This window comes from Haliaeetus leucocephalus, unplaced genomic scaffold (genome assembly GCF_000737465.1).
Source record: "Haliaeetus leucocephalus isolate CR32 unplaced genomic scaffold, Haliaeetus_leucocephalus-4.0 Scaffold406, whole genome shotgun sequence".
NCBI lineage: Eukaryota > Metazoa > Chordata > Aves > Accipitriformes > Accipitridae > Haliaeetus > Haliaeetus leucocephalus.
Genome location: NW_010972842.1, coordinates 155,344 through 178,787, shown reverse-complemented (window position 1 = coordinate 178,787; position 23,444 = coordinate 155,344). Strand labels below are relative to the sequence as shown.

The 23,444-nt window shown below is 36.0% G+C and overlaps 1 protein-coding gene across 1 annotated transcript in view; it reads right to left on the bottom strand.

The window, feature by feature from the left end:
* Positions 1 to 23,444, bottom strand: part of CTTNBP2 (cortactin binding protein 2) — an 86,869-nt gene that overhangs the window by 62,525 nt on the left and 900 nt on the right. Inside the window, exon 2 of the mRNA XM_010573987.1 lies at positions 13,188 to 13,295. Coding sequence (XP_010572289.1) covers positions 13,188 to 13,295 — 108 coding nt within the window. The remainder of the gene's footprint in view (positions 1 to 13,187; positions 13,296 to 23,444) is intronic.

Here is a 23,444-nt window from a genome sequence, read left to right as displayed (position 1 = left end):
AATAACAGAAAGCACTGAAGAATTATACAACCAAGGTAATGATCAAGCCTGAATTTCCTTAGGGGTTTAACTCCATAAAAAGAGAATATCACCCAATAGCACCAGTTTACTATTACCCCAATATTGTTAAGTAGCACAAACTCCTTCTCTTTCCCCCTGTTACCTGGTAAAAACCTCCATGAAAGAAAGAGGAACAGACAGGACAGACATATGCTTCCAATTCTTCATTACTAATTTTCTCCAATGAAAGTCCGCTACTTTGAAGTTGCAGATTTAAAAATGAAAAGGCCATATTACAAAGCTAAGATCAGTTACTAACAGATCAGTACCAATAAGAAAAAACAATCCAGTCAATATAAAATATTCTTCACTTCTTACAGATGTAAAAGGTGAAACTGAAGCCTTGCACTAAGTTTTTAAAAATGAGGAAGGAGAAAAAGCTCGTCATGAAACAACACGTGTTTTTCATTGAGAAAAGCCATCCAGATGTTCCATACAAAGATGACATTAGACCTATTTTATGACAGCTTTGTTGTCTGATGCTTAAACATTTGAAAATTATAGGCCACTATTTTGTAAGGAAGTATCACTGTTTGATGCTCTGATTATCTAACCACCCAGACATTTATTTCTGAAAATAATACTGATTTCATACTGATAATGATTCTCAATTGATAGAAGAGACTTGAGCTTTCTGGTTACTTTAAATAACCATTTGTCATCTAGACTTTTTTGCATGTTCAAATTTCTACTTCAAATTCATGCAAATCAATTCATAATTCTTTGCATGGAAATCTGTCAGCCATTTTTCTGAAGTACTGAAGGAAATCTGACTTCACCTCTAAACAAAAAAAGAGCACTTTAACCTCCATGCTTAGCAGTTAAAAAGTTTCTTCAGCTCAGTAACAGACCAAACATACAAAGGCATAACAGAACTTAAACTAGATAAATCTGTGTTTCTTTTTCATTTACAGCATTTAGATTTTCATATTTTCAAGCTATCAAAATCTCAGTTAAAATATCATCCCTTATTACTGCATAGCAATTACATGATTACCAAACCTTAGTTATTTTAATGAAAAGGTATGCAAATTATGAGTTTACAGTGCAATCATCAGGCACAGTCAACATAGGTTCACAAAGGGAAAGTGCTGCTTAACTAATTTGATATCCGTCTATGATAAGGTCACCCGCCTAGTGGATGAAGGGAAGGCAGTGGATGTAGTTAAGGCTTTCAGTACTGTTCCTCGCAGCATCCTTCTGGACAAGTTGTCCAACTGTGGGACGAGCGGGGTCACGGTGCCCTGGGTGAAGGAGTGGGCTCAAAGGGATGTAGTGAATGGGGCTACATCTGTCTGGTGACCAGTCACCAGCGGTGTTCTTCAGGGTTCAATTCTAGGGCCAGTTCTGCTCAATGTATTTATCAATGATCTGGGTGCAGGAGTTGAATGCACCGTTAGCAAGTTTGCTGATGACACCAAACTGGGAGGTGCTGTTGACTCTCTTGAGGGACAAGAGGCCTTGCAAAGGGATCTAGATAGATTGGAGCATTGGGCAATGATTAATGGGAAGAAATTTAACAAGTCAAAATGGAGGATTAAAATGGAGGACAGAGTAATGCCGGGCACAAGTATAAACTGGGAGAGGAGTGGCTGGCGAGCAGCCCTGCAGAAAGGGATCTGGGGGTGCTGGCTGACAGCAGGCTCAATATGAGCCAGCAGTGTGCCCTGGCAGTCGAGAGGGCAAACTGCATCCTGGGGTGATCAAACAGAGTATAACCAGCCGGTCAAAAGAGGTGATTATCCCGCTGTATTCAGCGTTGGTGCAGCCTCACCTTGAACACTGTGTGCAGTTCTGTGCCCCACAATTTAAGAAGGATGTGAAGGTCCTTGAATGTGTCCAGAGGAGGGCAACAAAGCTGGTGAAAGGGCTGGAAGGAATGTCCTATGTGGAGCGGCTAAGGAGTTTGGGCTTGTCTAGTTTGGAGAAAAGGAGGCTGAGAAGCGACCTCATTGCTCTCTACAGCTTCCTGAGGAGGGGAAGTTGAGACGGAGGTGCTGATCTCTTCACATACACCCAAGCATAACAAAAGTAATTGCTGCTATGTGAGTATTTTCACAAGTGTTGAATTTGAAAAGAACCCCAATCAAATCTTTTATCGTCTTCATAACTATTTTTATAAATTACTATCATAATTTATTTGGAAGAACCAAGAACAAACCTTATACATTTTTTCTTCAGCAACAGTAACATGAAGGGACACACAAAGAAAAGTAAGAAGTGTTATATTAGTTGCACTTTAGTGTTACCATCAACAAAATTAACTGTACCATTTATTAGCATAGAGGAAATACCCTATGTATGTTCCCTTAACTAAAAATGGAAAATTTCAGTTAACATAATAATACAGATAGGATGACACAGTTACATTTCTCATTGTCAGCAATGTGAGTAATGATGGCAAACAGATAAAACATTTTAAATAAGTCACTCGAACAATGATGTCACAGCTGTATTATTCATAAAGATCACAGAAACCAAGAAACATTACATCAACATGATGTTGGAATTTTTTCAGAAAAAATTCCAGAAGAATACTTTAAGCTAAATACCAGCAGAATACTTTAAGCTAAATTAGTAGTTACATGCTTTGCAACAATAAAGATATTCAGACCTTATGTGAAAAACAAGACGAGACTATTATCAGTTTAACAGTCACTGCTGGAAAGGACAGAGTGAAAAGGATGTTTCCAATGCAAGACCTAGGGTTTTCATACTAGAAAACTAGTCTCATAGTTTCACACTTGTAGTCTCCAATTTTAGGAGAGCCTGGAATAAGGGTATTTACCTGAGTAGAGAAGCTTAAGCTTAGTGAAACACCACATACACAGGACTGTTTTAATATGGTTTACCAAAAGTTTTGCTTTGCTCAGTGCTTAATATCTCCCTTTGACAAATAGCAAACAACTACCACAAGAAGTGATGTAACACTACTGAAAACTTATCTTGTCAGTAGCTTCTAGAAGAGGCCTTTATATGTGTCAAAGTACCAGGATCCCTCAGATCAACAAAGCTAATCAGTCCAGGGACTGCTGCTGCTACATCCCCAGCATCTATTGGAAAAGGTAAGAGACTTGGTTCTGCTCATAATGAAGTGCAAGAAATAGAGGTGTTACTTGAAGGAAACCCCAAATACAGTTCACTTGATACCTCTCATCACGCAGACAAAAGTACTTATTGTTAGTTATCCATGCTTACAGAACTATTACTACAAAAAACACTGAATATAAGAGAAGTAAATACTTTCACAGGCATCTGAAATGATCTTCTAAATAAGATAATATATATAAAGCTAACACACCAATAGTATAAACAGTATTTCCAAATTATTACAACATGGACTCTGGCAGTATCAAGGATAAGACTGTCCTTTAATTTCACAACATTTCCTAAAGTATTGCGTTAGGTTTTGCTGTCTTAAGCAGGCTTGGTCACTTTGTTGTCATTCAACAAAAGCTATTTTCTTACATTTTAACCAATCATGCAATCCTCAAAAACCAGAGGTCCACACAGATATTTACTGGAATAGTGTGAGTTTCTTGAATTATTTGGCAATAAAGCAGTGTATCAAAACATGTCAAGTGATTTTATTAAATAATAAATAAATAGCTGAAATAATATAAACTAAAAAAAAAATACAATACATAAACCATGTTCAAGATAGGAAAAAAAAAAAATCAAAATTTGAATGTTCTTTAAGGTTGTATCTAACAACACTTTTTCAACTAGGTGAACAAAAAGCATGCTGCATTACTTTAAAACTTTAAATAAATGACAGATAAAAAAAATCATTCCAAACTAAGCACTGAAAAATCATTTCATCTACTAACCTGTCTGAGATTTATTCATATTTCATAGCTTCCTTGCAATCAATTTTAAATAACTTGCAACAGTGAAATAATACTTTTTGACATCCCTGTTCAGAAAATTACAATAAACTAATATTAATAAAGTAAAAGCTTTAATCATAACCAGAATCATTGGACAGGTAAAGACAAACTATATTTAAAAGCAGAGAAAATGCATACACAACAATAATTAAAGTCAGTAACTCAAAAGTAGTGATCAGATGAGCAAGGACACAAACTGCAGATCATTACCTCCCCAAAATTTAGTGAAAATTAAATTTTTACAAAGAAATGGCAACATGCAAAAATGACAATGCAATCAAGGCATTATCTGATTTCTATTTCATGGTTCACTTCTGCCACCAAGGCCAACAACTGCCATCATACTGTCTACAACAATAACCTTCTGTTACAAACAGTTTAACATCTTCTGCTCCTCCTTCTACCTAATCACCATTTTTCAAAGACACCTGCTACAAAACAGGCTGTCTTACTGGCTGCCAGAAATCTGTAAAGACACCTTCTGTGTGCTCTTAGCTCCATTCTTTGATATGAGAGCGCCATGGGATTCATACATGTAGAGGAAGTTCAGATTTGCATTTTAAATTCACAACAGCTTAGCATAATTACTGCAGGTAAGGGTCTTCATAATTTACAGGTGATGTAGCTTCCTTTGACAGATTACACTTAATATACATGTAATTTTTCTACCTATCAGTCCATTTGAGAACAACGAAATTTTATGGATTCATTCCCTTTTTCCTGATGGCTCCCAGGTTTCTTGCCCTCTAACCTCAAAGTTCATTCTAGAAGTACTAAGTCTTACAGTAAAATTATTGTTGACTTTGCACAGTAGCTCAGGATAAAAACTTTATCCATACACAGTTGACAATTACAGTGTTGGCAATAACTCTGTTTTAACATGTAACTTAGAGAGTACAGGCAAAACCAGGTATCACCCCTTCACAAGATGCAGAAGACAATAAATAACATTAAAAAGACACGAAAACTCTAACTGATAAATTAAAGTTTTCTTAACTAAAATCTCAACCTGCAGTAGGCAAAAGTCTGCCTTGGCCAAGTGAAGGAAGCTCTCTTGCTAGACACAACTCACTGGGAAGCAGACAGGTCAAATTAGGCAAATATAGATTGCAAGTATCTACAGCTCTCCTTCCAAATATTTTACTTAAATATTTACCTGAATTTTTTTTCAAGGAAAAGCTAATTCAATACTGAAAATGCAGAGCCAAGCATGAAAAGCTCCACATTTTGCATAGTTATTCCAGTATCATTCTTGGTTACCCACCAAAACCCTAACATTGTTACATGGTATACTGTTATGATAAACTATGATACACTCAGGCTTTTTAAAAAATATTGATCTTCGCATACACTTAAAGAATTGCAAAAGTGGTACAGAAATATGTACACGTGACAGTTATCATGAAAATAGTTCATGTTTTCAATGAGATTAAAATAAAACTATATTGTTCAGTGCTTAATCATTGTCAGCTGAAATTGAAAGACAAGTTTACTAATAATAACCTTCCACAATGCACAGCTCAGTATTTGAAATCAAACTAGCTTGAGCAGAAAATGCATTCTGCCCTTTGGGGAGAAAGAGACTCCAGAAGAGCATTTTACAGTGACCCATCTGGCAATTTCACAAGCAAGGTCCATCTGTCTTAAATTCAAGAATGATCATAATGGTGGAAAGCATTGGGGAATTTCTGGTTTTAGAAAGTGAACATGGGGATCTAAGTTAATTTTTTTTTTTTTAAATCTAGACCAAATCAACTCATATTTCCTACTAGATTTACACAAACAATCCTGGAAAAGGGTATTTATAGGTATACAGTGACTATGTCAACATTAGCAGGTAGTGCAGCACAACAGGAACAAGTTGTTAGAGCAACACAATCAGTACTGGGAATGCGCCTATGGTCCTACCATTTGGAAGGCAGTGTTACTTACGACTAGCTCTGCTCTCAGTTCAGTTCACACAGTCTGAGAGGGGTCTGTGAGGCAAGGCAAAGCAAAATTAGGTGGGGACAATGGGGAGAGTTTCTTTAAAAGTGTGCTTTTAGTCTGAATGCTAAGGTAGGTTCATTCAAGTAGTTCATTCACACACACATATTATATAGATATGTAAAAAGCCTTTATCATAATGAACCCAAACATCTTATAAGCTACCCATATGACCAGAATTTTCTAACAGAATGTCAGTACAAAGAAACATTTGTTGTTGTTGTTCTATAATGCAATACTTTGCAAAACAACATTCAATTTGATTATATATACTTCTAGAAAAAATGGAGCAGAGTTTTGAAGTAACGTTGAATTATACCATTACAGCCTTGGAAATGGAGTGTCTTTTCATTGCAGCTAGTTATTTAAGAAATTTCTGAAACAATCTGATCATTTCAAAACAAATTATCCTCCTAAAAAGTATTAAAAAATTTTTAAGACTTGCTTTAAACTACTGAATTTCTCATGGAAATGAATACTGGTATCCTAGTAGTTCTAAAATGATTAACAGGAAAGCTGGAACCTGAAAATTGGCATTCAACATACAATCGATTATCTATTTTGAAGAAACTTTGTGCAATCTACACAGTAATCACTATACTTTCTAAAAGCTCTTTATCCTTATTTTAAAATCTTGTCTTTTTAGACTGGAATCTTTTTAAGGTAAAGCTAATAGAATGGGTTATTAAACTTAAATGTGTCTATGAGGTATTATTACATGATGCATTAATTTCTGTCTTTTGACCTACCTATTTCATTACATTAATATCCACACCTTCATTACAAAATTCAACCACTGCCTTGCTAAGGGAAGTCAGAAATTATCCTATATGGATTTTGTACTTGGACATAATATGGAAAGTATGATTCATTTCCAGCTCTATTGATTATCCTGCAGGTCTATCAAAATGCTTAGATTCAGGGAGACAGGCTGTACTTACAATTAGGGCAGAAATAACTCCCACAGCAGAGATCTTTTACTTCTCATCTTTTTATAAACTTGGATAGTCTAACTTCAATTCTCTGAGCAGCTAAATTAACAACGGCTGATTTTTCCCTAACTCTGTATTCTACAGTTCATATACAGTGCTCAGTAACAGACACCACAAATCTCTGTCCTTCCTTCAACTAAGGCTCTAACAACAGTTTGACTTTTCTTACCCAGCTGCCTGGTTTGATGACACTACCTATTTCTGAAATGCTTAGCATTTTGTCAGATTTTGCAGAAACTGGCTAAAAGATTCAACAGACATTGGTACAAACACATACATATTCCTGCCTTAGGAAGTTATGGTAAAAATTAAATACAGTATAGCTTTACAACACTTAAGAAACACCTACAACCAAATTCACCTTGCCATTCTTATACTGGCCTCCTGACCCAGCCATCACACAGAGAATGTTGATTGGGAGCTCACTTAAGCTCAGAGAAAAGACATTGCTCCACAGCAATGTCACTGATATTGTACTCAATTTTAATTAAACAAAAATATATCCATTGCTGCTATTGGCAATTTCCCAACAATCCAAAGAAGTTGTTCTAAATCTATGCAGTGTAGCATATTAAAGGATCTAGTATGAGAAGAATTTGCATTTTTTAATTCACATTAATTAATGCATACCATAGAAGAAGTATAATATAAATTTTCATTTTACCATTCACCACCTAATGAAATTTACATAGGCAAATAAAAATAATTGAAAAAAAAACCAAAATCCCAACTAAATTGGGCTTTAAAATTTTAGATGAAAAATAACCTACTAATGATTTGACTTTATGAGAGAATCACCACTAAAAGCAGCATTTAGTATTTGTAATTCCATGCTTGAAAGCTAACACTAGCACTGCAATTCGTCATGTGAGGGTCAATGCACTTTAAAAAATTCTCTAGAAAACGGGCAGATACAGCAACCACTTTATGGTTGGAGAAAAAGAAAACAACAAATGAATGCTGTATTTGAGATCACAGCTGTGGGAGGCCAGACCTGTGCTTTGATTATGTGGCCACATTACCTCCACATTAAGAATATATTATCCCCTTATTACAGGCAGACAGTTTATTTGGATAATTGAGACAGATGGAGGCAACAGCTATAGTTAAGTCTCCCTCCTTTTTTAACTATATGCATTCCCAATAGCAATTAAACAGCATGTTATTTCTCATTAACAAAATAACTTTAATGATTTAAATGTTAGTCTGAATTTAATTTTAATTGCAGTGCAACCCTGATCATGGAGCTACTAAAATAAAGAAATTACAGATTCACAAAGTACCATCTTAAGTCATTTGGTGTAACAGTTATACAAAATCAGAGCACTAATGAGAAAGATTTACACAAAGATCACATCCTTTGAGGTGAGTCCTGATGCTGCTCTCCACAGCAAATTAACTGTTCACTTGGAGAATAAATCTGGAAATTTGACCCTAAGCATGACAGAGGTCTGCTCTTCCAAGGCTGTTTGTCCTCACAGGGCTGAACTTGTCCAGCAACTTAAATTACTTTGGTTGATAATTACTGTAACTTTTTCAAATCTGAATTTCTCCAACTTCCAAATTGCAGACAGCCAATATTCCCCAGAAAAGAAATAGTGTTCGGACAGAGATTAATTCAGCAAAATACCGCTCTGTACTGTAGAAAACAGAGTATACTATAGCAAATTTATACCTGCTAAGGGAAAAAAAACCCTCAGCTTTCTCTGTTTATATCAAAGCACCAAACTACTTTTACAGCAATAGTAGGAGACATTGACCCACTAGATAAAGTTTCAATAGCTGAAGCAGGAATAGCTCTTTTTTAGAAATAGGAATGCTATGTGTCCTTTTGTATCTGCAGTTGTGCATATTATAAAGGAACAACAACATATTGTAAAAATGTGGAAGTATACAGATGACATCTGCATATTTCTTATGAATGCAGTTTGGAAATGAAGATTTGTTTTTGTTTCAAAAGCAGACCCCAAGGTATCAAAACTTTATATGAAATACAATGGAAACTACAATATATTATGCACAAAGATGCAATAAAAAGAGTTAATTGTCATATGTGACACCTTGGGTTTGGTTCTCTCTAATTTATCATGTGGCACAAATTCAAGTGCCTTAAAAATCTATTACATCAACACTATTAGCTTTACTAACTAAACTTATCTTCCCCCCCACCCCCGGCCTCTGGGATGATTAGTTAATTTAACAACATTTCTTCCTATAATCCCAAACTACTGGCCTTTCTCACTTTTAATTTTTTTTTTTTTTTTTTATTTACACAGAATAGACAGAATGGACACTCTGCACTGGAACAATAGCCAGTGGACAGACTTAAAATTTCCTAGTCCAATTTTTTTCAAAGCAGAGTAACAAACGCTGAAGCCTGTTATTCTCATTGGACTGCACCTTTTTGAAACTAAGTTTTAAATGAGCAGAAAAAGTTATGCAACATCTTAAAAGTGCTAAATGAGGAGTTAGTAGCCATCTTCTCTGATGGCTACTAGCACCAAGAGAAGTTATACTGAAAGTCATAGAATACAAATTAATTTTACTATTCAATGAATGCATTGTAAATGGACAGCCAGAAGACAAGCATCTGAAGACAATACAATTCTGAAATCCAAGGGCATTGGCTCCCTGTCAGAAAAACAATATTACAGCAGTACTAACTGATACAGGGCATCATTTTAGAGTTTAATTTCTTTCACTGACACCTCAAACTGTGCATAATTTTACAGCTATTTTTTAAATAAGAGAACAAAAAAACCCAGAAGTCACAAAAACACAACAGATTCAGAAGATTATTATTTTAGATTTCTATGAGCTATTAAGTAGTAGAGTTTGCTCTGTGTATAGGACTGAGGTTCAACCCACAAAACCAAAGATGTCATAAGCATTTTCTGCTTAATCCATGAGAACCCACACGGGCAAATTACACTCTTACAATATATCAAGAAGCATTAAACTGTAATCCTGAAAAGGAAATTTCTAAAATAAGTGAAAAGAATTAATTTAAAACAACATTTTAAAAGTGATTTGAGAATTCCATAATACATATATATACACTATAAACATGACATAGAAAAAAAAAAAACCAAACAAAACAGTAAGGCACAAGTTCCAACTCCATATCTTATCCAAAAATACTGTTCCTGCTCCCTAGTTCACACCCCTTAACTCTCTGTGAGAAATCTCTGTTCCATTCCACCAGGGAATACTGTGGAAAGGTGTGGATTGTGATGATATGACATGTATACCAAGAGAAAAAAAACATTTGGCATTGTAAGAATCGTGCTCCTGTAAGAGCTTGAAAAGAAATCCTACCTATGGATGTTGAAGGTAGGTGTGTTTTTTTCCACATAACTGGCTTTATAAACAGAGAAAAAACAATCAGATCTGTCTCAGATCTTCAGTAAAGCACATGATGTGTCTTCACACAAAATTAGAGAAGTGGGAAACAAGAGAGGTCAGTGCAAGAATTTATACAACTGGAAAAAGGCAGACTAACAGATGCATTGAACAGGTCCTGTTAAAATGAGACACTTCATGCCAGGTGCAGATTAAGAGTAGTAACATGTGAGTCAGTCTTTAATTATATTCTGTATTATCAGTTCTTTTGTGATCAGTCAAGACTGATTCACTTTAAATGCTAGAACTTTCCAGGAGAGGTATTTCCAATAGATACATAAGTACTATTTATTGCACAAATTTTACAAGTGCTCAGTGAAACGTTGCAAAATGAGTACGGGTAAGAGCACACATATTTAAAAATGATGTAGTTAAACTTAAGTTATTATAGAGAAAAATCTGATAAGACAACCATAAGAATGTACAGTTACTTTCTAAGAGAAGATTAAAAGATCCAATTCTATAGTCTTACAAAAAGACCAACAACATATAAAACTGCTTAGTAAATGTACAAACCGCAGTGACTGAAAACTGACAGGAAGATCACTTAAGAGGAAAAGACAACACACATATCTCATATAGGGCTGGAAATTATCAGGCTTTGACACAGCCCTGCAGTACTGGTAGGATTAAGAAAAACCCAATAAACTCCCCAAACACACACTCACAAACTTTCCTAATTTTGATACAGAGCTTGATCAGCTTTTGAAATAGTAACATAAGAAATTCTTTCCCTTATATGAAAACCATCTCCTTCTTGCTTTAATGATACACAAAGTATGTATGCCACTTTGTTGAAAAAAATCAAAGTACCAAACTTGACACAATTCCAATGGAATTCTCTTGTTATTCACTTTTATAAGACCTATATTTGGCTATCTAGTAGCTTATTTTGTGCACTGCTTGGAGACTCCAGCTGCTAATACTGCTGACTTGTGGCTTCCCAAGAAGCCAGAAGATCCGAAAGTATCATATTCCAAGATATCAGGCTACAGTTCTTCAGCAGGTATAACTTCCAAGTTTTCCAGTACTAGTACAGCTAACCAGCAAGCTGCCTGTAAGACTGGAGGTCCACATGTATTTTGTAGTAAAATCCTCTAAACAAAATCCAGAAACTGGAAATTGAGATGCAGGAGAAGTAAAAAACAAAAATCAAAACAAAACCAATTTTCAACATTTATATACCTCATGTGAAATTGAGCTATTTTTTATATTGATCCATATTAGTCATCAAAAAACACTGTGTACATGCCACCCTTTTCAGCAGGTGCATGAGAAACTAATGTAGACTTTTTCTCTCCTGGGACTGCACTATCCTGAATGTTTAATGTTTACTATCATTAAATGTGTATTGCATTCTTGGGGTTTTTTTTTTTAGTTTTGATTTTTTTTTTCATTTTATTCAATTTAAATACATCCATTATTTGATATGTAGTGTAGTAGCTTGTTCATGAATATGTATTAGAGAAAATCATCTAAGTATTCTATTTGCATTCCTCCAAACTTAGAAGAGTCGAAAAAAGAGATTCTGGATGTGGTGTGCACATTTTTTCCCCTTTTACAAAACCTTAACTGGCAGACAGGGAAAATAAAAAGTCCTAGTCCGGGCAAATGAGATGTGAAATTGTAAAACAGCAGGATGAAAAGGCAGCACATTTCAGCATATGCATATACCTGAAGGCCAAACACAAAATAACTTCAAAGTGCAGTAATCCCCCAGAAACATATTGCTTCCAGTGTCTCATTGTCATTAAAAATGAAAATTGTATTTTATAAGAGAGGTTTATACCTGTAAAGTCTTTAGTTATTAATGCAGGTACATCTATGACAGCTACTTAAAGCTCCATTTGCATGAAGTGATCTGAAGCCATCACAAAACAAATTAAAATTGAATAAAAATGCATTTACAATTGTTACTGTGACATTACAAGTGGAAAATGTTCCCACACTACTTGATAATCATTACACATACTACTAAAAACTAGTATTAGATACATTTTATTACATTGAGGTTTTGCTTTAAGAGACCTTAAAGGGCATAATTTCCCTCTCTCCAACTATGAGGATATAAATATTTTCAAACGATGTAAGCCTGTTTTTCCCCCCTAAACCTGCAGTCTGTTTGGCAGCTCTGTTAAATTTTATTCTGTTCCGTATCAATTTTAAGGTCATTACAGTCATAAAAATTTATCATCTTTTAATTAAAATATAGTTTTGTTTGTACATTTCCAATCAACTTTAAGTTGCTTTTCAGACAGCAACCTTCTGAAGCAGAAAACAAACCTTCACATGCGCCTAGCACAGCAAAAATCTAACAGAGTACTTGTGAGTGCTGTTATGAATACATATCATGTATTTCACCATTTATTAAAAAAAAAAAAGAAAAAAAGCAAAGCAAAAAAACCACCACAAAAACTTTTCCCTAAGTAGATATGTCCATCCAATTTTGCCCCTCCTTCCATCTCTCAGAAAATGAATGCAATGAATAGACTAGATGCACAAATATATAGACCATCAGAACAAACAACGAATGGACTGAATTTTCCTTTGAAGTTACTCCTTCCTTTCACAAATAACAGACTCTACAATGTAGAAGAATTTAAAAAGGAAGTAATTTTGCAGTTTTTGCACTTACTTCTCTGAAATTTTGTTGGTATTTCATACCAAAATTACATAGAATTACTGAATGTCAACAATTAAACAAGAACATATTTTGCGATTACTGAGATTTACTCAACCTAAAACTTTAAAAATCACAATTTACTCTTCCACTAATAATATTCTATGCACAGTATAAAGGAAGTGGCAAAAGAGAATTAAAAAAAAAAAAGCAAACCACAACAACCCAGTAACTTACCCGCAAGGCTTCAATTACAAGGTCTCGTGCTTCTAGTTCTCCTTCCATTATACTCAAAAGCATTCGCAGTTCTGGCTTGCTCAAGTTATCCACATCAAACTCTCTTTTCTGTAAGAAACAAACCACTGATGAACACATTAACTAACAGACTGCAATAGTTACTGCAGATCTGAAACATAGACATATCAGCATCCTAATTATGGGTTCCTCAAACATCTATAACTGTCAAGTTGAGGTGGCTTTATTTGTAGTATATAAAGTCAAAATTAATAGCAAATAGTCTGATTATTTTTATTTAAAGTGAAGAAATTAAAAGCCCTCCAGTATGACAGTTTGAAATCCTATCCTGTTGCAAGGAAATGATCCTGCAAAGTCTTGTGATTAAGGACAAAATGGGAAAGAAACTAACCTTGTGACTAACAGTTCCCATATGCAGCCTCACAGAGACCGAAATAATTCAGCAGACCTGAAGTAGCACATCAGGGATGAAGGCAAGAGAAGGTGAAAGAACCTAAACCACAGCACACCTAATCCAGTGTAACCTGTGCCTCACTTGCAAACAACTACCAAGTCATCACAGTATACTGGGCTGAACGCGAATTTTTGAAGCACAACTTGTGAAAAGACATGAAATCTTATCTGTATGCTTTATTTGCAGTCCCATTTGTTTGGCTGGAGGGTACAGTTCAGGTTTAAGAGCTGTTGACAAACAACAGTTCATAGCAACAATATCTTCTCACTCCACAGTTACCAAGACCAGTGTAAGTCTGACTTGCACCCCTAGCAAGACAGGAGAATGAGTTTATACTGATGAATAAGATCACTGAGCACATACATAAACATTACATGCTGGGAATATCAGTATGGTTTCTGTAAAACTAAATCCACCTCACGAACTGCTACAGTTCTGTAACAATGTCAATAGACACATGGGTAAAGCGGATCCACTGGACACTAATATATTTGGATTTTCAAGAAGTTTTGGACAAGGTTGTATATCAAGTATTATTACAGAAACTCCTATCCAACAGTATTGGATGAAAAGACATTTCATGGATAGAAAGCAAACACTATGGCTAACCACTTTCATGATGGAGACAGGTAAGCAGTGGGGCACCTCTGCGACCAGCTATATTCAACTTCTTCATCAGTAACTTGGAAAAAGGATAGAGAAGTGGCAGGGACATCTACCTCATGTGGGAGCCGGCACATAATTCCGCACTTAAAAGGTTAACTTCCTCATTTTGCCACTCTATAAAACCCTGGTAAACCCACATCTCAAGTACTGGGTAAAGTCCTCTTCTGAAGGTATAGAATCAGCCAACTAAAAGGATGAAGAGAGAAGGAGAAACTACTATATGAGGAAAGATAACAGGGCTGGAAGTCTTGATTTTGGAGGTGGTGCAGGGGGAATGTTATTAAAGTTTACAAAATCACAAAGTAGTAGATAAGATCAATAAAAATCTTGTTCACTAATACCCACAATGCTAACACAAGTAGATGCTTAGTAAAATTAGAAGGGGATAATTTTAAGGGAGAGAAAACAACATTTATTCCATGTGCTAGATTCAGCTGACCAGCTTGATTTCCATTACGCTATTCACTGCAAAGGAAATTAAGAGTCCTTGCTATGATGTAGATGTGCCTCCTAGCAAAGCCCTGAAGTGCAGACAATCAGCTATCTTCAGTATGACATAATCAGTTGCCAAATTAGCTGTGTGTATGGATATACTGTCTATTTTCCCTGAAGGACATAAAAATCTAAGAGTTCAGCTACCCAGGAGCTTAACTTCATCACAGGAAAATCCAATAAAAATTAAAGCAAGTACCATTTCTGCTTTCTTAAAAAACTATAACTGTATTAGATTTACTCTGTGTTCTATTTTTACTTTGCAGTTAAAACACACAGAGGTGTACAAATGGCTAGTGAGAACTGTATGCCAGAACTTTAGCTATTTGCATTCAATGTACATTGGATTGAGCGTCCGTCTTCATTTATGTGAACAACATGCATCAACAAGAGGAGCAATGATTTCTATTAAGCGTAACTGTTTCAGGGACAGGGACATCCACTCTAACCAAAATTTCTAGACTGAACAATAATTATCCTCTATTTTTGCTGCCTGTGTCAGCTATTCCTCTAATCCAAAAGATACCTCTTACCCCTCCATGCCAATGGATCAAGAAAAACAACTAATTTCTCTGAAGGCTTTTTCCCACCATACGCTGCAGCAGCCTCTCACAGTGCTCCTCACAATTCTATACAGTGCTCACCAAACTATGGACATGTATAAAGTGAAAAGTTACTAAACGTACACAGTTCCTATGTAATCTAGTGTCAATAGACTAGATTTTACCTTATAGGCTGTAGCAGATTTCATTCTCAGCATTTCTAACTACTAAATTTAATTCAGTCAGATAGCAGGACCCACTTATCCACCCTCCTCCTTCTATGAACCGCTTCATAATATCTAATAGCTCAAGGACAGCAACTGATTTCTTCATATAACTTCCTTTATAATAGAGAAAAACTGTCTCAATTTTTCAGATGGAAAACTGATGCAGAGATATTATTTTCCAAACAACATGGAAAACAAGTAGTATAAAACACAGTATTCAGTAACAGTCTTTTAAGTCTTCATGCAGTGGTTTAACCACTACGTTATTTTCCCTAAAATATGTTTGCCTCCTCTGACAAAAAAGGCACCTAAGGTTTCTGATAGACAGGGACAAAGTTAAGAGGGGCATCCACAAAAGTACAGAGCAAGAAATGTGATCCTAGTCTTTTCTCCAAGTCAGTAAATTCAGCTTGTCAGGAGGTATAACACAGGGCAGCTCTCCATCTAAAGTCTGGAAGTACATCACAGGTGAAACTTTTCATTTCTGCAGTCTTCCACAAGACATAAATGAAAACACTCTTCCATTCTTAACAAAACAGAGGCATACTTCAACACGTGATGCAGTGATGAGCTTTTTTAATTAAGCATCTGATCAAGCAATTAAAGTAAATTTTGCTCAAGTACACACTCTGAACTAAAACATACGAAAAGATAGCAATAACAAGCAATTAGAATTGCTCTCTGGTAACTTATAGCTAGATATAAATAAACACAAAAAAATGTTAATAGAAAGACATACCAACAAGATACACAACTTAGTTTTTATATTTTTCATTTTAAAAACTTGAAATAAGAACTAGCAAAATCACTTCATATATGAACAGTTCTAGCATCTCAGACTAAAAACCCACTAAGACGAGCATCCTGTCTCCAAAAGCAGCCAATAATGGATGCCTTGAAATCAGTACCAGAGCAAGAAAAGCACATAATGATACTTCCCAGAAATACTCTCCCAGCCTCCAGCAATTTTCAGCTTATGCACCTTCTGAGCCAGAAATTGTGATTTCGCATGTAGTGGCCCTTGGTTGACACACCTGTTGTGAATTTGCCCCATTGTTTTTTGAATCTCTGTGTAATTTTAGCATCCACAACATTCCATAGCACAACTACACGTTTTATAAAGAACCACCATCTTTGCTGTCAGTCTGCCATCAGCTACTTTTGTTTGATGCCTTCTGATTTATTAAGCACAGAAAACATAATCTATTATTACCCACACTCTCCATGCTACACACTCTATCAGACAAGTCTTCACATACATACAAAGAACAAACAATATTTCCTCAAACTGATGTCCAAAATCAACCAGAAAAGACACACAAACAGAAAAAGTGAAATCAAGTATTTAAGAGCTTTTTAGGATGAAAGAGAAGGCCATCATTTTTCAAGTCTTGTTTATGAACAATTTTGTGCCCACTGAGGCTTTCTTATCATAACTTTATCTGACAAATTCCAAAACTGAAATGACCACTTTTTTCCAGTAATTTAAGGAGATCTTCAATTTGTTCACTGTGGATAAGCAACCTTGAACCGCCTCACACAGCGTAAGAGCGCACATGGCAGTTGCTGAAGAAGCTACCACATCTTCTCCCCCTGTACATCTCTGAATCAGCACTTATGGAGCTACAATGTAGCTTACCTAACTGGACCAAAATACATAGTTTAAAGATTTAATATATTCTCAAGCATATTTGTAAAAATATTTTTAAGATTTGAGCAGATAAAGCATATGACAAAATAAAACTATCTTTCCTCTTAAACACTCACTGCCATCTTCTGGGGATCAAGATGTCAGTCATGGCAGCTTGCCTTAAGTTCTTATTCAGATGGAGCATTGTTTACCTAAATCATAGAGAAAACTGTTGTTTAAATCTAGAAAAGTAACCTTAACATCTTCCAGTGGAGCAGTAAGTCTTAGATCTCCAGAAAATAAAGAGTGCGTTAGTAGCTCATGGCTTATGTGTCATCTGGGGTTTAGCTACAATACCTCTGGTAGAGTGCCAAGCTGTAACAATTTAACCAACAATTTAACAACTATGTAACCAAGCCATCCATTATATTGGTTTTATAACAGAGATATATGAATATGTTGCCCCAGGGTGACATTTGGCATACACAACCAAAACACAAGAGAATTTTTTTCTGTACCTCTTTTGGATTTTAAAACGTCTGGTTTATTTGATTTATAAGAATAAAGTACCTGAAAAAGACTACAATCCTCTATGTCTCTAAAACTCCACATTATTTTTCAGATCAGTTTTGTAAGAGGTGTGTGTTGCCTGGCAGCAAGTGCACTGACAATAGAGCAAACAGCTAATTAGCTAAAACTCATTCAACTACCTGTGTATGCATCACAAAAAGAGTACAGGCAAAACGATAACCAGCACTACTAAAGATTAAAAGATGCTCTACTGTGAACCAAAAAGAAGACAAAAGCATCTCTTCTGAACAGGAGAAAGATGACTTCAGACAGCAGTGATCAAACTGGACAGGCATTTTCCCACCTCCATCATCTTTGGAAAAGATGGAAACAGTATGAAATTGGAAGGTCACCAAGAGGCACAGGAACAGAAAGGACTCTTTCCAACATGGATAGCTATTTAGAGCAGAGATGGTAAAAGTCTTTATGGTCAAATTTATCCCACCACCCTCCCTCCAAAACCAAACCAAACCAAACCCGTTCTTGTGAAGGATTGGCAGTGCCAATAGTTTGGTTTTGCTGACCTAGCCCAGTTGATGGTACTGGCAACTTCAGGAGCTAAGAGTGCTGTTCATTGTGCTACCACAGCAGCTGTTATAAACTCTGCTGCCTTCAGCAGAAGTCTGAAAAGGTGAAGTATAAAAGCCACACAGCCTTGTACTTTCCTTAAGCGGAACAGAGGTAAAAAACAAGTTAGCTGTGGATTAAACACAAATGACCATGGAAAACAAGCTCCTTCCTGCTCAGAAAGCAGCTACATAGACTTTTTAAAGATGGAGCTGGGTAATAACCCAAGACTTGGGAAAGAAACCTGTGGAGCATAATTGAGGGCTGAAGTGGAAAGGCAGGCAGGGAGAAGTATAAAAATGGTGTACAGGAAAACACATAGGGAAAAGCTGTCAAAAAAAAAAAATCCTCTCAGAAGAGGAAAGGTACATATCTACTTTTTTTTTTTTTTTTTTTACATATTTTATATTGAGTTCCATTAAATACACACAAGAATCCTCTTGAGGATTCACAAAGCAGACTTCCAAGATGAGGTTCTAAAAATAAAGACGTTTGCTATTACTTATTAGGCTATACAAAGTAAACTTTTAATATCATGAGGGCCTCACATCTGTCAGACCTATGAAACAACTGCACCAGGGAAACACAACCCTAATTTATACATTTTACAACATCAAGTATATCCCCCAGGTACAATTCATCTGACCAAGTATAAAGATCTCTTTTGACTAATTTATTTAGTTGCCTACATAGAAGTATCTAGTGTGATTTGAAATGTCCAGGGGATCAGAGATATCTTTTTGGGACAGGCAGATATGATACAGGACTTGGGAGAATCATCCATGCCATCTGGACTGGTAGCAGAAGGCCAGCTGGGATACCCCAGATTATCACATATGGACCACTAAAGGAAGCCCTCAAAATAGGACTAAGACACCTAAAGGTAAGTGTGAGGTATATAAGCTAGGTACCTAATGTCCTTTTATTTTCAACAGAAAACTGATCAGCCTAGTCAAAACAGCCACAAAAGCTATTCAGCTAACCAGCCACCAGAACTATTTGCTCATGGCTCCACTGACTGTATTGGTCAGATTTCCACTGACTGTAATAAGATATTAAAAACTGTGCATACATGTAGACACCTAAATTTAAGTGTCTTGAACCCTGTCCATACCTCCAAGAGTCAGCTGCCTAAGTCACTTCACTCAAAAACAGAGAAGTTCACAAACCTGTTTCTAAAACCGGTTATTCCTTCTAACCACTTGCTTCAGTCCAACAACTATAAAAGGAAGTTTCAAGACCCAGCTCAATGTAAACGTGGGTATGTGGTCAAATGAATCCTAACCCTTTTCTAATAAAGAAAACTCTGCAAACAGAGACAGTATTAAAAGAAGTGGTTAAAACTTTCATACAGTATTCATGAATACTTCAGGGAAAACCACAATTTATTGCTTTGGCTGTGGAAGGCTTGTTCTTCAGTCTGAAAGTAGGGTGAGAGCCTGTAACCCCATGCTTATCCAGAAATTATCTGACACAAAAATACATGTCCATTTCCCACCCCATCCAAGATGAGCTTAAGAATTAAGATGTGACCTACAGGAAGGTTCTTGGCAACAGAAACAAATATGAAGGCAGAGAAATATCTTTCAAGGAAAAGCAATGCTGTGGAACTTGCTGCTCAACTAAGACCAAGTTTCTTGCTGAAGAGAATATCATCTGATGTTAACATCCAGGACTTATATAAAATGCCATACAGTCATATCTGAGGGATCGTAAGGGGACCGTACATACATTTAATTATGCCCATCCATTAACTCAATGACTTTTATTGGACTGTTCACCACATGAAGTTACCTGCTTATTCTGCCCTCCTCTTCCCCAAGCACAGCTCCCTTGCTTTCTGGGTTTTTCAAAGGTTTTCTTTAAAAGGTATGGGGGAGGTTTTGTTTAGTAGCTGTGGGTTTTTTTGGCTTGAGCTAACTGCAAAACTTTTAACAGCTTCAACATTAACCATAAATGTACCTCAAAACTGGGAAATTTATTTTGGAAACATAAAATAAAAAACCAGCCCCCGACCCCTCCAAAATTAGTAAGACACTGACCTTTACACATACCCATATATTGTCATAGCTGTTAAAACATGTTTGCAATCTATTAACAGACACAAAGGTACTTAGTCATTTTTTATTTCAGTGCAAGTTAGCTAAGTAAGTCTTTTTTTTATGGATCTAGGCCCACAACCCTTCAATAGCCATGTTTAAACTCTTACTTAAATTTAACAGGTAATTTCTATTCAGAAAGTCGCTTTCAGTTAAGTCACTTCTAAGGCAAGTAGTATATGATTAGATACAGGTACACATTGTTGAAGCTACCTTTAGAAGTTTTCCAGAAGCTATCTTTAAGTCTTCCAGAATTTTACACCTTACCCTGTGCTACAACAGAACCAAAAGTCAATGCCCAAGAAAGCTTTAATTCACATTAACGTAGAGGCAGTACCTCTTCCCTAAGCCTACTTGACACCTTCCCGTTTACATATTCAAGGATTACACAGGTATTTTAAATCAACTGATCCCTTTCTTGGGTAGGAGTGGGTGCAGAGGCAAACCTCAAACTGTTCTCTTCCTGAGTTCTTTCCTTTCCATCCCAATTTCCACCTCTATTCCCATCTTGCTATATCACCTATGAGGCCAAAGCGATGCTTAAGCAAATGAAGTCAGAGGAGTTGGGAAAGTATGCAGGACATACTGCATCCTATAGATTTGCACTTCCATGCCACTTTCACACATCCAGCTCACAGCATTGCCCCTCTGCACTTCACCTTTGATGACAGACAGTGTGACAAGTCCACATTTGGAAGAGAAAGGAACATTTACAAAGTGAACTACATTCAGTGACTTTCTTTTCTCATCCCCCAGGATCTTCACAACAAGGGAAAAGAGGCTGTGGAGTAGAAGGCACAGAAAAGGCAATGCTGTAGTTTGGAGTAGAGGGAGAAGAAGCAGAAAGGAGGTTTGAAGTGCATCACTGCAAGATGGATCAAGACAAACCTCTCATCACAGAGGAGCAGCAGGACTAAACCAGACAGGACTCTGCACAACAGCACCATGCATCTCACTAGATGAAAATAACTTCTCTGAATGCTAACGCTACACTGAGAACTTGTATTCAGATGAGGACAGTGATAGTTAATCAAAGTCCTTTTGCAAGTGACTATTTTCTAGGATGTAATCCCTAATAAGAGATAGAGGGTTATGGTCTCATTTTCTGCTACTTGCAATATTTTTCAGATAAGAATCTTTCCAACTGATCTAAATCATCCCGTATAATTGATCTGATCAAACCATTATTTAGCATTTCACTACATTGACCACAATGGCAGTTCTGCTACAAGAATTCTTGCAGATCAATAGTAAATATTCCAAGCTAAGCACAAAATCCTGCACAATGCCACCACAAAGCATCATGGAATATCTCTCCATTTATCAATTTTTTAAAATACTGACAGATTTTTCTGTAGTGCAACTTTTTTGTACTCTTATGTGACCCACAGCAACTCAGACTGATCCTTTTGGGTATGCACACATCATTCTCAATGAAATTTCAACCGATGAACACAGCAGCAAAAACCCTACTTACTTTAGAGGAGTTAAGATTCCACTCTAGCAATATCCTCTGTATGTACAGCTTTACAGACAGCAGAAGGTACTGTCTTTCAGAGAAAAATAACGTTTATGCTTTTGATCATTGGTCAAGCAAAATCAAACCCAGAAATTTTACTGAATAATTTTAACAAACTTTGTGTTTGATATAACAAGCTTTTCATGGCTTTGTTAAAGCTATACTGAACCTATAATGTGTGACAAGCCAGCCCTCTATGTACAGCAGGCTGATGTTAAATGTTTTAACAAAAAGACTGTCAAATTGGATTATTTCTTGCTATTATGTAATCATTATTGGTAGACATTATGCAGATGGAAGTCAAAGATGCTTTAAAATACACACATATGTTTTCTCTCAATTCTAGTCCAAATTGCACCAACACAATTTCACTGGCTTCAGTACAATCAAGCTGTGCAGGTATGAAAAAGGACCAGAACCACTCCCCTGCCATTTTTCCTTGTCATCCTTACCATGATAAATGTACCAATATTTTGTGGGAAAGAAGTGGTGGGCTTACCAAATGCTGTGCTCCATCCAAGGAAACTCAGAATGACAAGATTATCGGCTTTGCTCCTAAATGTAACACACTATAGAAGAGTCTAGGCTTTTTCAGTCAAATTCCCTGGTGAATGTAAAAAAAGGAGGGAGGGAAGCACTTTTAATCCTTTTCTACAGTGCTTCTAAAAGCAGCAAAAAAAGTCTTTTTTTCCAGTGATGTTACTGATAGTGTACCAAGTTGCAATAACAGCATTTAGTATCGAGAAACCCTACTGTACCATCCTGTGTTATACATCTCCTGCTTACATCATAAAATTTCCAAATTAACACATTACTATTACAAATACTGTGCTTACAATTTAACGCACCATTTGTGCAATCAAGATTCTGAGAACTGAAAAAAAAAGAAGCAAAAATCTAAAACTGTACTGAAAATAGTATTTTGCTATAAGTTGAAGTTTAGCATGACTTACAAGATAGTCACCTGGATGCTTACTGTCATCCTAAAAGTAAGCAAGATGATCCAATTCATAATTCTGTTATCTTGAGTTTAAAAGACAGAAAATAAGCTATTCATACTAACCCTTCAAAAGGAATATTGGAGTATTGTATAATGATTTTTTTAAATCTTTTCATTGCACAGAGGAGTTCTTTTTACTTTCCTGTACAAGAGATAAAATGAAATCAACAATACAACACTTATATTGGCAAGGAAAAGAAGATGAAAAGGAATATTAAATATTTAATGACTGAAGGCAAATTAAAAGTAGTGATTTAAAAAATATTTTGTAATTGCTTAAGTATAGCTATTACTTTTGTTAGGGAGCAACATACAGGTTACTTCCTAGAATGTCTTCAGTTTTAAAAAAATATTTTAAAAGCAGTGTGGAGTGTAGAGCTATCGCTCCTACCTTCCACAATGGGAACACCAAATTGCATGAGTGGCTTGCACCGCACTGCCTGAGAGGACGATATTGGGGTGCTTCTTGATTA